The following is an 18,033-nucleotide window of genomic DNA, read 5'->3' on the forward strand; positions in this document are numbered from 1 at the left end:
GGGATAGTACCTGGAAGACCGCAGCCACAACAAGGCTGGGAACCGTTGGACAGCAGGAACCAGAATCCTGCGAGCAGACCAGGTCTGTTTGAAAGACAGTGGGCGGGCAATGAATGGGTAGGGGCCATAAAATCCCCGGTAAGGCACCGGAAGTGGTTTACCTTTTGCCTTCCCCTCAGAATCAGGTGTTCCCAAAGAAAATATCAATCAAGGGGCTTTAGGTTCCCACTCAGGGACTGACTCTACACCCTAGAGCCTGGTGTGCTGCCATGGAACCAAAAAGGTGTTCAGGGCTGTCCCAGCAGTGCTAATAGAGAACATGGGATTTCTAAGAGTAGGGGCAAAGAGAACAAAGCTCTCTGTGTAGAGTGCCCATTCCCGGGAACAGGTCAATACAACCTGCCAATCCAGGGCATTAAGCCATGACATTGAGCAACTAATATCAGTAACCCAAGAGACTTCTAGTTCTTTGATCTGCGAAGTAAGTACAGAGCTCTGTTGTTGAGCGGGAATGAAGTCCCAAAGCCTCCCATCTGTCCATCCACCCTTGCCAGGAACACTTAAAGATGGGCTGTTGTGACCACCTTTTATTTACCCTATCCCATCTTCCCAGACTCCTGGGTTCTTGCTTTCACAGAACCATTAGCAGAATTTTTCATGTCCAAGGTGAAAAGTAGAGACCAGAGTCGCCAAAGACATTTATACAAGTCATTTGTCTTTTGCCATGGTCTTCCAATCTGTGAAGTGGAGAAAGAGCCTCCTTGTGGTATTATTCTGCCACTTAGGAACTGTGTCTCTAACAGATTTCATGGTGTGTCTCTACAGTATGTGGAAAGCCGAAGATGGTTGGGAAAGTGTTCGGTGGCAAGGACACACTGGCTGGCCAGTGGCCATGGCAGGCCAGCCTGCTTTACCGGGGTGTGCATCTTTGTGGAGCTGTCCTCATTGACTCCCACTGGCTGGTTTCCACAGCCCACTGTTTTCGAAAGTGAGTTTGCTTTATCAGGAGCCCCCAGAGAGGGATTGAGTGCTAAAAAAGATGTCGGATGTGAGGAGGAAGGTTAGAGATAATATGCCATTCTCCTCTGAGCTTTTCTCTGAGGTAGTTTACTTCTATCAAAGACACATTGGTCCTTCCTTGACACATAATCCAATCTACCTGTATTATCCCTCATATACCAACAGAATTTCTTTCATCTGCCCAGGTCTTCATTATCTTTCATTCTCAGTTCCTGTAGAAATCCTTATACTCTCTGTGTCTGCTAATACAGATGTTTTCCAAGAGGATTGGCCATGCTTTGATATATACTGGTAGACCTCAATTTATTTCCTGTCCCTAACTTTACTGTGATCCAGGTTCTAGACAAAAACCACATATGGCTAACAGCCAGGCAATTTCTTACCAATTTTATAAAATTCAGTCCTGAGAAAAACTGTGGTCATGCTTATGCCATTATTAGGCTGTATGGATGGGAAATGCAGGTCCCTAGACCAGAACAAATGATATGGGCTGTCAAGAATATACTTCCTCTGGCTCTCTGGAACCTGATTGAGGGTCTAGTTTCTGATAAGATATGGAGGGACCGAGAGGGAATGGTTACTATACAATTCAGGTCAGGGCATTGAAACTTTGCTTATTAATTTTTAGATTCTAGCTTAATCCTGTTGGCACCTATTCTGTGCTGAGTTCACCTGAGACCCTTTAGGTAACAATGTAGTAGATCCCAGGTCAATATTTGTTCTTCTTTAGAGTTAATAAGCTTCAATTAGTATGATTTAGGCAAGACATGCCAAAGTGTGTTAAGGCAGCCCCAACGAATATAAAGATGCTGCAATCTAGGGGGAGAGCAAAGGAGTTGCAAAGCATACCAAATGGAGGGATTGAGTATGTGGAGTGGGTGAAGGGTCTCCTGGGAGCTGTAAAGATAGGCTGTTTACACAGTCCTAGTCACAAACAAGGGAAGCTTCCCTTTTATGCGCTCATGTGCATTTACCAAATTCTATATGAATGCTCATTACCAAGTGGAGAAGCAATCCATTGCACAGGGATCAAGAAAAGATGCTAGATTTCAATCTCCCTGACCAAATAACTTAGAAAATGAACAAAAGTAGGAAGGAGTCTTTTGGCTTATTGTTTCAGTCTAAAATTAGCCTTTTTCTTTTGAATCTATGATAGCAGTTCATCATAGCAAGAACATATGGTGGATAGGGCTTGCTGACCTCATGGTAACTAGGAAATAAAGATAATGAAAAGAAGGAGGCTTTCAAGGACATTCTAATAACAAAGCTTCTTTCATTAAGCTTACTTCCTAAATGTTCCACCCTTTCTGGGTAGTACCATAGGCTGATGAGTATGCCTTTAGTTATTGACCTAGGAGACATTTAAAGTTCAAATTGTAAAACTAGGATTCACCATAGTTTTTCTTAAATTAAATTAAAAGGTTTAATTTGGTGTCCCTATCAAAAACCCTTCTAGTGCTGGAATTCTTTGTTCCTTCAATTCTAAGATGTAATGGGGGAATACTTTGTCATGAGGTGTGAGTGGAATATCCATCAGCCTGCAGAAAGAAGGCTCCTATCTTACATACTTTTTTATTGACATGATAAAAAAACTATGACAAAGGAAACATAAAATAAAATGTTTACTGGGGCTCACAGTTTCAAAGGGTTAGAGTCCATGACCATTACAATAGGGATCATGGCAGCTGAAGCAGTAGCTGATAGCTTACATCCTTATTCACAGACACAAAGGGGTTGGGGAGAGAGAGAGAGAGAGAGAGAGAGAGAGAGAGAGAGAGAGAGAGAGAGAGAGACAGAGACAGAGACAGAGACAGAGAGAGAGAATGGCTTAGGCTTTTGAAACCTCAAAGCTTACCACTACCTCTGAGACACACTTCTTCCATCAAGGCCATATCTCCTAGTCTTGCCCAAACAGTTCCACCAAAGAGGGAACAAACATTCAAATGCAAGAGCCTATCAGGGTCATTCTCATTTAAACTACCATATCACTTCACAGAAAGGGGAAGAACAAACTGAATGGAATCAGGGCAGAGTGATACATGAGGGTTTAAGAAAACAGGGATATCCTCCCACTCAAGGATAATGGTGATGATGAAATTCTTTATCTTTCAGCAAATCCCAGACCCCAGAGGACTATGAGGTACTGTTGGGTAATAATCAATTGTACCAGGAAACAAAGTATACTCAGAAGATTTCTGTGAACCATATCATCAATCATCCAGACTTTGAGAAGTTTCATTCTTTCGGGAGTGACATTGCAATGCTGCAGCTGCGTCTGCCCGTAAACTTCACATCCTATGTTGTACCTGCCTGCCTCCCATCCAAAGACACACAGCTCTCCAACCACACATCCTGTTGGATAACTGGTTGGGGAATGCTTTCTGAAGACAGTAAGGGAAAGAGAAGTTGGAGAGGGAGTGAGGGTAGAGAGTGGAGGAAGACAAGAGGTGTATGAGGAGGAAGGAAAGAGTGACTCTGCTGGCAAGAGACCCAGGCTGGTTTTTGAAGTTACTGGATATTGCCTTCTGTGCCTCACCTTTATGGCCTGGCATAAAAAGGCCATTCTAGGGTCCTTCTAGCTCTGAAAGTGTGAGAGTCCACAGCCACAGACTACCCTGAAGCTCAGGTTCTGAAGATGGGGAAACTATTGACATTTGCTATCAGGAGTCTGGGCTCCTTGAATACTAATGATCTTTTTATTCCAAGATTTTAATCAGTCATAGATCTGAGGAAAGTAGATTAAATTCAAAGGTCATGTGTGGCAGCCAAACCATTCCATGTTAGTCAGGTTTCCAGGTTACCCATGGTAATCAGTTTTAAAGAAAGGTTTATTTTAGCTCATAGTTTCAGAACTTCAAGTGCATGATCATTTGGCCCTGTTGGTTTGTACCAGTGGTGATGCAGTACAATGTGGTGAGGAAATGTATGTTAGAACAATGATGCATACCATATGGTGGTCAGGAAACAAAAAGAGGAAGAGGAGAGGCCAATGTACTCATACCTTCCTCTTCTTTTTTTTGTTTTTGTTTTTCCAAGACAGGGTTTCTCTGTGTAGTTCTGGCTGTCTTGGAACTCACTCTGTAGACCAGGCTGGCCTTGAACTCAGAAATCCACCTGCCTCTGCTTCCCAAATGCTGGGATTGAAGGCAGGCGCCACCACCGCCCGGCTGTACTCATACCTTCTTAACAGATACACATACCCAATGACCTAACTTGCTTCCACTGTGATCTACCTGTTACCAATAGGATATTCTATGACTAATAGTGTCATAGGCTGAGGACAAAGCCTAAAATACATTGGCCTCAACACTCTATCCAAAGTTTAATGCATGACATTACTGAATATCTTGGTAAATACTTGGATAAAGTGGAAAGTCACATGTGTTGTGTGACCACTGAGAATGCATGATTAAGAACTATTGCAGCTCCAGAATGTTTAATCTCACTTAATCTTATCTGGTTCTCATCTTGCCTTACAGACTTGCCAGGTGAATTACATAATGGAGAAATATTTTTTGTTTTGTTTGCTTGTTTGTTTCTGGTATTTGGGGATTGGTCCCAGTATTTCATACATACTTAAAAAAGGCTCTACCAATGAAACACTAAAAACACTTGTTTTTATCATTTTATAATGAAAGTGGAGACTATGTAGAGTCATACCCAGAAGTATTTATTAAAGGATTATGACTTGGGAAATATACTTATGGAATAATGTAAATGAAAAAATAATGTAGATTTTTAAATTCTTTATAGGTTCATAATTTGGCATATTTCTTCTCAAAAGACATACTTTGGGTGTTCAAGGAAAAACATGACTTCCTAAGGAGCTTTGCTTAGTTTTAGCATCCTTGTCCTTGTCCTGTAAATTAATCTCTCTCTCTCTCTCTCTCTCTCTCTCTCTCTCTCTCTCCACTTACACACACACACACACACACACACACACACACACACACACACACACACAAACACACATCCTTGAAGGCAGAGCCCACATTTTATTTTACAATACCAGTCTAGTACTCAACGGGTACTCCACTGTGTTGCTGCTCTTTACCCTGGCATATTTAATTCTCATTTAGTTTTTACTGTAATCTCCAAAATAGTTCCCCACTTCTATTCTTGTGTGCTTTTATATGAGTTTCCATGTATCTATCAGCATTATGTTAAAACATAGACATACCATTTCTCTTTCCAAGACCCTCTCCTACCTTCTCACTTGAGATCTTAATCAAAAATAAAAATCTCTGTCATGGCATAAAGCCTTATGTGATGAGAGCACCCAGATTCATCTCTGCTTCCTCCATTACTTCCCTCATATACCCAAATTCAGCTTCCTTGCTACTCCTTGAATATGTTGAAGTCATTTATATCCAGGACCCTTGCTTTACTTTTTTTCTATGCAATTTCCTCTCCTCTCTAGTCTTGGCACAATCTATTATGTATTCACAGTCTCCTATCTGAATTTTACTTAATTTTATGAGCTAAAGTAACCTGTATGATCACCCTTTCCTGTATTATTTCTTTAACACTAATGAGCACATTTATTTTTTCTGATTCTTCTTACTAAAAATGTTTCTTTGTATCATTTAACCTATCATAAATATAAATAATTTAACTGGTGATATAGTCAATGGATAGGTGAGTGAGATGAAGTCTAGTGAGTGGGGGAGAAGAAGGAAGGGAGGAAGGGAGGGAGGGAGGAAAGGAGGGAGGGAGGAAGGGATGGAGGGAGAGAGGGAGATCAGTGGATCTGGATGTTGTGGATAGAAATGTTAGTAGGTAAGAAGAAGAAGGATAGATATAGTAATGAAAGAATGGATGGATGGAAGGACACATGTGGTAAATGGATAGACTGATGAAGGGAATGAAAAATGAGTAGGTTAATGGTTAGATAAAGATATAGAATAAAGGCTAGAGATGGATCATAGAGAATGGGTAGTACTGTTCATCAAAGTGAAACTGTTAGTGAAAGGTTGGTGAACAATATTGGGCACAATGTGTGTTAGTAGGTTTTGCCATTTTCTACACTAGTTATGGGATCTGTTGCCATGAGAGCAGTAAAGATGGTAAGTGAGAGTTTCTGAGAAAAAGGAGAGAAGTTCATGGGGACTAGATAGAAGATGGAAACAATCTGACACTCAGCTGTCCTATGATGAGCATCAGTCATAGTAGTCTGGACTTTCCCAACTAAGCCAGTGTCCATCGCTGACCTCCTTCTTATTTTCACAGCAAAACTGTTACCACCATTCTCACTCCAGGAGGGTAAGGTGGGCATCATTGAGAATGAGTTCTGTAATGCCTTGTATGGGCAAAGACCAGGCCAAAGCAGGAACTATGTGCATGAGGAAATGCTGTGTGCAGGGGGGCTATCCACAGGAAAGTCCATCTGCAGGGTGAGTAAGGCAATAGTATGTTCTCCTCATGTCTGTTTTATCTCAGTTCCTCCAAGGGTGGCTGTATTGACCTCTAGTCTCTGTGGAGACCCTTCCTGTTTCATTATCTCTATTTGTTTTTCTTGGGTTCATACTTCAATAGTCATACTACAGTAGAGGGTAGTTGTTCTTTTAGAAAATCCTAACATCAATTTTTGTTGCATATTTTATACCTTTAGCTGAGGCATAACCTATATAGAAATATGTAATCTGTAAGTAAATGGTTTGATAAAGTTTCTAGCACTGACTTAGCATGTTCCTGGTACCTATCTCTCTTTTTGCTACTAAGTTTATTTTTGTCTGTACATTGTTGTATGCTATCTACTGTGAAATCTTAAGTTTCTCATTTTGTTGCTGGGTTGTCCGTTTTTCAACTTTTTATATGGTATAGATGAAAGTTCGCTATTAGACATGAAGGATTGTCTTGGAAACTATCCCAGAGAGGGAAATGGCTAGTCTGAAGTGAAATGGCACAACCAGGGCCTAGACGTTTGGACTCCAATTCCATTCCCATCTCTGCAGGCTTCAGCCTCCTGAGATGACACAGCCTCCATTATAGACTGGTTTCCCCATGGGGTTTTCCTAAAGGCATTTCACAACTTCAGTAACTCCTAGTAGTGTTCTGAAGACAGCCCTGCCTATTGCCTGGTGATATGAGCTGCCTTCATCCAGCTAGACGATAGACTTTTTTTTTTAAGACTCCCAGTTCGTAAGTTGAGAAAAAATTTCAGGTCAAGGTGACCAAAAGCAGAGGAGTTAATTGGATATGTTGTTGCAGATCAAAGTTTACAGAGCTAGGATGTACACATAGGTGTTAGCAGAACCATCTTGCTTTCAAGTCCTTAAATTTTACCTTCTAGAATCAGGCATGTCAAGCAAAGGGAGTGTTGCACAAGGTCCATATGTCTATATCCTGATAGATGCCCTCATCTACCTGGTAAACTGACTTAAAAGCTTCTTGATGTTCAACCCCAATGTCCCTTACCTATATTTTGCCTAATGGGAGTGTGTAAGGTTCTGACAGGCAATTGATATTTTTGGCCCTAAGCATATCTAACATTAAACTACTCTCTCTCCTCAGGGTGATTCTGGGGGACCCCTCATCTGCTACTACAACAGTTCATGGGTCCTGGTAGGACTAGCCAGCTGGGGTCTGGACTGCCGATATCCCATTTACCCCAGTGTCTTCACCAGAGTCACCTACTTCACTGACTGGATCAGCCAAGTCAAGAAACTCACTCCACTTCCAGAACCTGTATCTGTGTCTCTTCACACAGAACTTCAACCCAGACCTCTGAAGGCTGCTGGCTCCCCACAACCCTGCAGCAACCTTATGGATGCACAAATCTGGTTCCTACTGTTATTTATCCCTGAAGCTCCACAGTGGGCCCCAGGGTGAGCACCAGGCCTTTAGGCATTCTTTACTCAAACTGTTTTTTTCTGAGATACAGCCTCTACACCTTAGTTTACCATCTGCACCTTTTCTTCAGCATATCTGGCCATTCACTGTTACTACCCAAAAGAGCATAGAAAAACCCACCAATAAAACTTCATCTTTCTTCAGCTCTGATTGTACTGACCTTATAGGGTTCCTATATCCCTCAGTGACCACAATTGCCATGGAGTTAGCCATCAGCCATCAAAAGGGAAAAGATGGAGCATCTCAAGAAAACTCTCCTTAAGGAAAAGGCAGGAAAATTGGGGGTGCGCTACAGGGATTCTGGGGAGTAAGGGTGCATCCTGGGAAGAGAGTAAAGTTTATCTGGCCTGGCAGGCTGTCCCTGCTTTGGGGAATTCCAAATCCTTCAGGGAAAGTAAAACTTTACACCTGGTCTTCAAGTACAGGGGAGCAAGGGCCTCTTCCTCAGGCTATGGCAGCAGCACTTCTGGGATTTTGAGGAAAAAGAGCCAATACACAAGGGAACCTGGGGGACTATTTTAAATGATTTTGTGGGTCTAAGGTTTTAGGATAAGGGATAGATGTAACCTGTGATGATGTGGGGAACTAGATCATTGGTCAAAACCAGACAGAAGTTGCTCTAGTGCCTGGATGGAAACTAAGCATTAAGTGCTCAAATCTCTCTGAGTGAATATTCAGTATCACACTCATCTGCTCTTAGAGGCCCAATTCTCCCCAGGAGCCTGGTCCCTTGTGTATGAAGCACAGACCACACCATTCTCTATCCATACTTCAGTGGTTAGAATTTAATGTAAGCTTTGTTTAGTTGACTAGGACTAAGAAATCTAGGAAGATTTAAAACAAAAAAAATGGTGTTCTGCAAGTGTACCCAGCACAGAGTATTTATGTGACCAGCAGGAGTTAAGAAGCCTCTCAAATGCTGTCTATTCCAGCCTTTAGAATTCTCAATAAAGAGGACATCTCCTATTTACCCCAGGTTCACAGGAACCAGACAGCACTCATGAGGTTCAGTGCAAATCCTTCCTAATCCTGGTGTTTTCTAAACTTCCTGGATTCTTACTGCTAGTACAGATGTACATGTGTTCATTAGCAGCAATCTTTTGATTCTTGTTCAACAGAACTTCATCACAAAAAGATCTTGTGGACACTCAAGAAAGTATACTCCCTAAAAGATGGTCTATAAAGTGCATATCTAGCATAAACAATCCCATTTTATCCCCAGTATTACATAAATAAGGCATGATGATGAACACCTGAAATCCCTGGACTTTGGAGGTAGCAACAGAAGGATTAGAAGTTCAAGACTTGAGATTCTTTCACCTTCCAGGTCTCTAGTACATTCTGGAGGTTCTGCCAACTTACTACCTCCCAAGGTTACATGTTTAAATTCTTTCTGCTGGGCCTCAGGGATTTTAGTCCTTTCCCCCACTCAATACCCAATCATGTTCCCCTCTCTGCCCCATCCCCTTTCCATCCCAGGTCCCTTCCCCCCTTGTGGTTGCTTTCTTCTCCCTCCCAAGTGGGACTGAGGCATTCTTATTTGGGCCCTTCAGCTTGTTGACCTTTTTTGTTTCTGTGGGCTAGATTTTGGGTATTCAGCACTTTTGGGGGGCTAATATACACTTATTAGTGAGTACATACCATGCATGTCCTTTTGGGTCTCAGTTACATCACTTGGACCAGCAGAATCAATTAACCTGGACCCTGGAGAGCTCTCAGATACTGGAACACCAACCAGGCAGCATACACCAGCTTACATGAGGCCCCAGACATGTTCAAGACCATATACAGCAGAGGACTGCCTGGTCTGGGTTTAGTCAGAGAAGATGTACCTAACCCTCAAGAGACTGGAGGCCCCAGGGAGTTTAGAGATCTGGTGAGGTAGGGGTGGCGGTGGAGACATTCTCATGGAGACAGTGGGGGGCAGGGAGGAGGTATGGGATGTGGAACATTCAGAGGGTAGAGTGGGAGAGAAATAAAATCTGGAGTTAAGAAGAAGGAAGAAGGAAGGAGGAGGAGGAGGAGGAGGAGGAGGAGGAGGAGGAGGAGGAGGAGGAGGAGGAGGAGAAGAAGAAGAAGAAGAAGAAGAAGAAGAAGAAGAAGAACAACAACAACAACAACAACAACAACAACAACAAGGGGAAGGGGAAGGGGAAGAGGAAATTATTCAAGACCATTTTCTTTTCTTTTTTTAAATTTTTATTAGGTATTTTATTTATGTGCATTTCAAATGTTATCCCCTTTCCTGCTTTCCCCTCCAAAAATACCCTATCCTATCCACCCTTCCCCTACTTATCAATGCACCCACTCCTTCTACCCTGTCCTTGCATTCCCCTGTACTGAGGTATCCAGCCTTCTCAGGAGCAAGGGCCTCTCCTCCCTTTGATGACCAACAAGGCCATCCTCTGCTTGAGCTTCATTTGGTCTATGAATTGTATCTTGTGTATTCCAAGCTTCTGGACTAATATTTACTTATCAGTGAATGCATACCGTGTGTGTTCTTTTGTGATTGGGTTACCTCACTCAGGATATTTTCTAGTTCCATCCACTTGCCTAAGAATTTCATGAATTCATTGTTTTTAATAGCTGAGTAATATTCCATTGTGTAAATATACCACATTTTCTGTATCTATTCCTCTGTTGAGGGACATCAGGATTCTTTTCAGCTTCTGGCTATTATAAATAAGGCTACTGTGAACATAGTGGAACATGTGTCCCATGCTTTTTTTGGTTGGGAGACTTTCAATGACTGCTTCTATTTTTTTAGGGGTCATGGGACTATTGAGATAGTTTATCTGATCCTGATTTAACTTTGGTATTTGGTATCTGACTAGAAAATTGTCCATTTCATCCAGATTCAATTGTGTTGAATATAGGCTTTTGTAGTAGGATCTGATGATTTTTTGAATTTTCACAGTTTCTGTTGTTATATCTCCCTTTTCATTTCTGATTTTGTTAATTTGGATACTGTCTCTGTGCTCTCTGGTTAGACTGGCTAAGGGTTTATCTATTTTATTAATTTTCCCAAAGAACCAGCTCCTGGTTTTGTTGATTCTTTGTTTAGTATTTTTTGTTTCTCCTAGGTTGATTTCAGCCCTGAGTTTGATTATTTTCTGCCATCTACTCCTCTTGGGTATATTAGCTTCTTTTTGTTCTAGAGCTTTCAGGTGTGCTGTTAGGCTGCTAGTATATGCTCTCTCCAGTTTCCTTTTGGAGGCACTCAGAGCTATGAATTTTCCTTTTAACACTGCTTTCATTATGTCTCATAAGTTTGGGTATGTTGTGCACTCATTTTCATTAAATTTTAAAGTCTTTAATTTCTTTCCTTATTTGTTCCTTGACCAAGTAATCATTGAGTAGAGCATTGTTCAGCTTCCATGTGTTTGTGGGATTTCTGTTGTTTTTGTGGCTATTGAAGACCAGCCTTAATCTGTAGTGATCTGATAGGAAGTATGGGATTATTTCAATCTTCTTGTATCTGTTGAGGTCTGTTTTGTGATCAGTTATATGGTCAGTTGTGGAGAAGGTACCATGAGGTGCTGAGAAGAAGGTATGTTCTTTTTATTTGGGATGAAATGCTCTATATAAATCTGTTAAATCCATTTGGTCCATAACTTCTGTTTATTCCGCTATGTCTCTGTTTAGTTCATGTTTCCCTGATCTGTCCATTGATGAGAGTGGGGTGTTGACATCCCCTGCAATTATTGTGTGAGGTGCAATGTGTGCTTTGAGCTTTACTAAAGTTTCTTTATGAAGGTGGGTGCCTGTGCATTTTGAGCATAGATGTTCAGAACGAGTTCTTCTTGGTAGATTTTTTCCTTTGATGAGTATAAAGTATCCTTATCTTTTTGGTGACTTTTGGTTGAAAGTTGATTTTGTCCGGTATCCAGCTTGTCTCAAGGGACCATTTGCTTGGAAAATTGTTTTACAGCCCTTTACTCTGAGGGTGCATTTCCTGAATGCAGCAAAATGTTGGGTCCTGTTTATGTATCCAGTCAGTTAGTCTGTGTCTTTTTACTGGGGAATTTAGTCCATTGATGTTAAAACATATTAAGGAATAGTGATTGTTACTTCCTGTTATTTTGATGTTATTTTTATGTTTGTGTGGTTACCTTCTTTTGGGTTTGTGTTCCCTTAGGGTCTGTATGACATCTGCCCAGGATCTTCTAACTTTCATGGTCTCTGGTGAGAAGTCTGATAGGTGTAATTCTGATAGGTCTGCCTTTATATGCTACTTGGCATTTTTCACTTATTGCTTTTAATATTTTAATATTTTAAAGAATATTTTAACATTCTTTTTTTGTTTAGTGCATTTGTTGTTTTGATTATTATGTGATGGGAGGAGTTTTTTCTGGTACATTCTATTTGGAGTTCTGTAGGCTTCTTGTATGTTCATGGGCATGTCTTTCTTTACATTAGGGAAGTTTTCTTCTATAATTTTGTTGAAGATATTTACTGGTCCTTTAAGTTGTAAATCTTTTCTCTTCTTTACCTATAAAGCTTAGGTTTGGTCTTCTCACTGTGTCCAGGATTTCCTGAATGTTTTGGGTTAGGAGCTTTTTGCATTTTGCATTTTCTTTGGCTGTTGTGCCAATGTTTTCTATGGTGTCTTCTGCACCTGAGATTCTCCCTTGTATTCTGTTGTTGATGCTTATATCTATGTCTCCTGACTTCTTTTGTAGGTTTTCTATCTCCAGAACTGTTTCCCTTTGTGATTTCTTTACTGTTTCTACTTCCATTTTTAGATCCTGGGTGGTTTTGTTCAATTCCTTCACCTGTTTGACTTTTCCTATAATTTTTTAAGGGAGTTATTTGTCCTACTTGAAGTCCTCTATCAGCATCAAGAGCTGTGATTTTAAATCCAAATCTTGCTTTTCTGGTGTGTTGGGGCATCCAGGACTTGCTGTTGTGGGAAAACTGGGTTTGGATGCTGCTATGCCGCCTTGGTTTCTGTTCATAATGTTCTTACATTTGCTTTTTGTTTATATCTGGTGTTAGCTGCTCTTGCTGTCTCTGACTGTGGCTTGTTTGTCCTGCAAGCCTGTGTATCAGTACTACTGGGAGACCAGTTCTCTCTGTATACACAGGTGTGTGAGCACTCCTGGGAGACCAGCTCCCTTGTATATGTAGCTCTGTGGTCCAGGATCAGCTCTGGGTGCAGATGGAAATCAGAAGACTCCTGTCCCCGGCTATCCCTGGGTTCTTGTGTCCTGAGGGTTTCAGGCCAGCTCCTCAGAGCAGCAGTGGTGGTTCTACCTGCACTCTCAGGCCTGATCACACTCTTGGAAGGCTATCTATCTCCCTGTGCCACCTGGGTATGCAGCCCTGTGGTCGAGGATGGTCTACAGCAGCAGACAGAAACCAGAAGGCTCCTGCCTAAGTGTTCCGGGCAGGCCTGTTCCTCTGAGCAGCAGGGGTGGTCCAATCTGCACTCTCAGACCTGTTTGCACCCCAGGAAGGCTAGCTGTCTCCCCACACTACCCTGTGGCTGAGGATCTCAAGAACATTTTCAGCTACTCAGTAAGTTCCAAGTGAGCCTGAGATGCATAAAAGCATGTGTCCCTGGCCCCTACCCCCTAAACACACACACACACACACACACACACACACACACACACACACGTGCGCGCACGCGCACGCACACGCACACGCACACACACGCGCACACACACACACACACACACACATCTTCTTAGTCCATTTTTGCTAGAGACTTTCTTGGCAGACCCTGCATATGGCATCAACTCTTATTTCTATAGCAACTTATACATCCGTATTAGTACTATACCTTTCTTCTCCAAGATCTATGGAATTAAGAACTCGAAACCATTCACCTGAGACAAGCCTGGTCATAGGGTCCTGCAGCAAAATTCATTACGACTCTGCCATGCCAGTTAGTAGTTTCTTCTCTTTATTGAGAGCTCTAAAGTCTATGGAGACATTAGGCTGACAGTGGTATGCTCCATACATATTCTTCAGTCAAGGAAGCTCAGGTGGCTCAATATGAGTTATGAGTTCCTTCACTGGCCCTATAGTTACCATGACATCCCCTCAGACTATTCACATTCTAGAAACCTGGGGTTTTGAATTCTTAAAGCCAAACCTCCAACAAGACCACACCTCTTAATCCTTCTAATCCTTTCAGAGTTCTATTCCCAGGTGACTAAGCATTCTTATATATGAGCCTTACCTTAGGGTGCTATTCTCTCTCTTTTTTTTAATTTATAGATGAAACGATGTCTCCCACCCAGTTCCCCCTTCACAGAGACCCTTCCCCATCCTCCATTCCCTTCTCTTCTGAAAGGGTGCCCCCTACCCCATCTATCCCCCAACCCTAGCATATCAAGTCTCTGCCAGATTAGTCACATCTTCTCCCACTGCCAGACAAGGCAGCCCTGTTAGTGGACAGATACCACAGTCAGGATACAGCTTTAGGGAGAGCCTCTGCTCCAGTTGTTGGGGGCCCCATATTGATATTGAGCAGAACATCTGCTACATATGTATGAGGGGCCTCATTCTAGTCCATGTGTTTCCTTTGGTTGGTGGCTCAGTATCTGAGAGCTCCAGCCCAGGTTACTTGACTCTTTTGGTCTTCTTGTGGGATTATATCCCGTTTGGTGCCTTCAATCCTTCTCCAGTCTCTTCCATAAGAGTCTCTGACCTATGTCCAATGTTTGGTTGTGGCTAACTGAGTCTGTTTCAACCAGTTGCTGGATAAAGCCTCTCAGAGGACAGTTGTGCCTGGCTCCTGTCTGAAAGCATAATAGAGTGTTGCTAATAATGTTAAAGATTGGTCCTTGCCCAAAAGATGGTCTCAAATTGGGCCAGTTATTGGTTGGCCATTCCATTAGTCTTTGCTCCATGTAATCACTGAAAAGTACATAGTCATAAAGTACAGAATAGCCATGATATACCCTACAGACCCAAAGAAGTTAAACAAAAAGGCAGGCCCAAGCAAAGATGCATAAATTACATTTAGAAGGGGGAACAAAATGACTATTTTATAGGAGGCAGAAGGAGGGAGGGAAGTGCCTGAGAGAGGAGATAAGGGGAAATAGGGACAGGTGTGGGGAGAGACAGAAGAGACAACCCAAAGGTTAGGAGAACAAATGGAAATCTGCAGCTTCTGGGGACAGGGGGATCTTTAGGAAGTCCCAGAGACTTGAGATGGAGGAAGCTCCCAGGATCAATGGGGGTGACCTTAGCCAAGATGCCTAAGAGTGGGAACATGGAACCTAAAGAGGTTACCTCCTGTACTCAGGAAGGACCTCCAATGGAGGAATAAGGACACTAGCCTACCCACAAAATTTTTGACCCTAAACTTTTCCTGTCTAAAAGAAACACAGGACCATTCTTATTCAAACCACCACAATGTTTCTACCGTCTAAACTGTAGTTCTCAACCCAATAAAGAACATAACAAAACTCGGTTCTAGCTTAGCCTGATTTATCTATAACTTTATACCATATGAAGTACTCACTATTCAAATTCTTGTGAAGGTAAAGTAAACTCTATTAGTATTGAATAACTACCCAGAGAGGGTATCAGTAGTAAGTATTAGAACAAGGATCAACCTCAGAGACCTCTTAAGAAGGCTTAAATACCTTCTCTTGTTACAGGATCTACTGTGGAAGGCAAGGTTACTTCCCAGTAACAGTGCCTCTCTGTGATGAGCTGCTGAAAACTTAATCTATAGCTTCCCGTTTAAGAGATCAGGGTGTATTATTAACTCTGCCTGTGAGGTCCAGCAAAAGTTCCTGACTCTTAGAATGTAAGAGATATTTTAAGAGTATTGCATTGCTAGGTCTCTTAAGGTATTTGAGCCATTAAGTCTGGGCTAGTTCCTCTAGGATTTGTTTATAAGAAACATCCAGCCCACCGCCATCCTTGCTCCTAGTCAGACAGGACAAGCAGCTCCTGAGATTTCCCGAGTTTAAGATCTCTGGGGATGCAGACTGCTGGGCTGCTGCCTGTGACCAGGACCTAAGTAGATCGGCGGTTCATCTGTGTGCCAACCTGTTGTGGGTCCTGTGCCCTACAGGGTGGTCAGCATTTGGAGGGGCTCCCCGCCACCATCTTTGCTCCCTGACTGAGCAGACGGGCAATACCAGGTTCACAGAGACAACCCGAGTATAACATTGTTTGGAGCAAGACACACCAGGGCTCCAACAGCCCCCAAGAGGAGGGCAGCACATCAGAAATCTGTGCCAGGGGAAACCCAGTCATCCAGTGGTGCAGAAATAGCCTTATGGGCTCACAGGAGGTTCAAGCACCAGCCAGTGACAACAGGACCAACTAATGCCAGAGATAACCAGATGGCAAAAGGCAAACGTAGGAACATTACTAACAGAAATCAAGGCGAAATGGCAGCATCTGAACCCAATTCTCCAACAACAGCAAGGCCTGGATACCCCAACACACCAGAAAAACAAGACTTGGATTTAAATTCACATCTCATGATGCTGTTTGTGGAACACAAAAAGGACATAAAAAAATCTCTTAAAGAAATTCAGGAGAAAATGGATCAAAAGTTAAAAGCCCTTACAAGGGAAACACAAAAATCATTTAAAGAAATTCAAGAGTATATGGGTCAAAAGATAGAAGCCAATAAGGAGGAAATATAAAAATCACTTAAAGAAATACAGGAGAACTTGGGTCAACAGGCAGAAGTCATGAAAGAGGAAACACAAAAATCTCTTAAAGAATTACAAGAAAACACAAAGAAGCAAGTGAAGGAACTGAGCAAAACCATCCAGGATCTAAAAACAGAAGTAGAAACAACTAAGAAATTGCAAATGGAGACAACTTTGGAGATAGAAAACCTTGGGAAGAAATCAGGGGCCATAGATGTAAATATCAAGAACAGAATACAAGAGATAAAAGAAAGAATATCAGATGCCAAAGATACCATAGAACAAATGCCAAAGGTACCATAGAACCATAGACTCAACAGTCAAAGAAAATGCAAAATGCAAAAAGCTTGTAACCCAAAACATCCAGGAAATCCAGAACACAATGAGAAGACCATACCTAAGGATTACAGGTATAGATGAGAGTGAAGATTTACAACTTAAAGGGCCAGCAAATATCTTCAACACAATTATGGAAGAAAACTCCCCTAACCTAAAGAGAAAGAAGCCCATGAATATACAAGAAGCCTACAGAACTCCAAACAGACTGGACCAGAACAGAAATACCTCCCGTTGCATAATAATCAAACCCTCAAATATACTAAACAAGGAAAGAATATTAAAGGCAGTAAAATAAAAAGGCCAAGCAACATATAAAGGAAGACGTATCAGAATTACATCAAACTTCAAGAAGATAACCAATCAAATATAAAAAATAACATCAAAAATAACAGGAAGTAATAATCACTAATCATTAATTAATTAATATCTCAACATCAATGGACTCAATTCCTCAATTAAAAAATATAGATTAACAGACTGGATACAGAAACAGGACTACATTTTTCTGCACACAGGAAACACACCTCAGTGTCAAAGACAAACATTACTTTAGAGTAAAAGGTTAGAAGACAATTTTACAAGCAAATGGTCTCAGGAAACAAGCCAGAGTAGCCATTCTATTATCAGATAAAATTGACTTTCAACCTAAAGTCATCGAAAGAGACATGGAAGGACACTTCTTGCTGGTCAAAGGAAAAATCCACGACAAAGAATTCTCAATTCTGAACTTCTATGCTCCAAATACAAGGGCACCAAACTTTACTAAAGCTCAAAGCACACATTGCACTTAACACAATAATTGTGGATAACTTCAGCACTCCACTCTCCTCAATGTACCGATCAGGAAAAGAGAAACTAAACAGGGACACAGTGAAACTAATTGAAGCGTTGGACCAATTGGATTTAAGAGATTTATATAGAACATTTCATCCTAAAGCAAAAGAATATACCTTTTTCTCAGCACCTCATGGTACCTTCTCAAAAATCGATCATATAATTGGTCACAAGACAGACCTCAACAAATATAAGAAGATCAAATAATCCCATGCCTCCTATCAGATCACTATGGAGTAAGTGTGGTCTTCAATAGCAACAAAAACAACAGAAAGCCCACATACACATGGAACCTGAACAATACTCTACTCAATGATACCTTGGTCAAAGAAGAAATAAAGAAAGAAATCAAAGA

The 18,033-nt window shown here is 41.6% G+C and overlaps 1 protein-coding gene across 1 annotated transcript; it reads left to right on the forward strand.

The window, feature by feature from the left end:
- Window positions 1-821: 821 nt before the first annotated feature.
- Window positions 822-7,976, forward strand: LOC127665157 (putative serine protease 47). Its single transcript, XM_052157587.1, has 4 exons — window positions 822-988; window positions 3,133-3,410; window positions 6,250-6,413; window positions 7,534-7,976. The coding sequence occupies exons 1-4, from the start codon at window positions 843-845 to the stop codon at window positions 7,849-7,851; spliced, it is 906 nt and encodes a 301-aa protein (XP_052013547.1). The 5' UTR covers window positions 822-842; the 3' UTR covers window positions 7,852-7,976.
- Window positions 7,977-18,033: the final 10,057 nt, after the last annotated feature.

Source organism: Apodemus sylvaticus, chromosome 14, assembly GCF_947179515.1.
Source record: "Apodemus sylvaticus chromosome 14, mApoSyl1.1, whole genome shotgun sequence".
Classification (NCBI taxonomy): Eukaryota; Metazoa; Chordata; class Mammalia; order Rodentia; family Muridae; genus Apodemus; species Apodemus sylvaticus.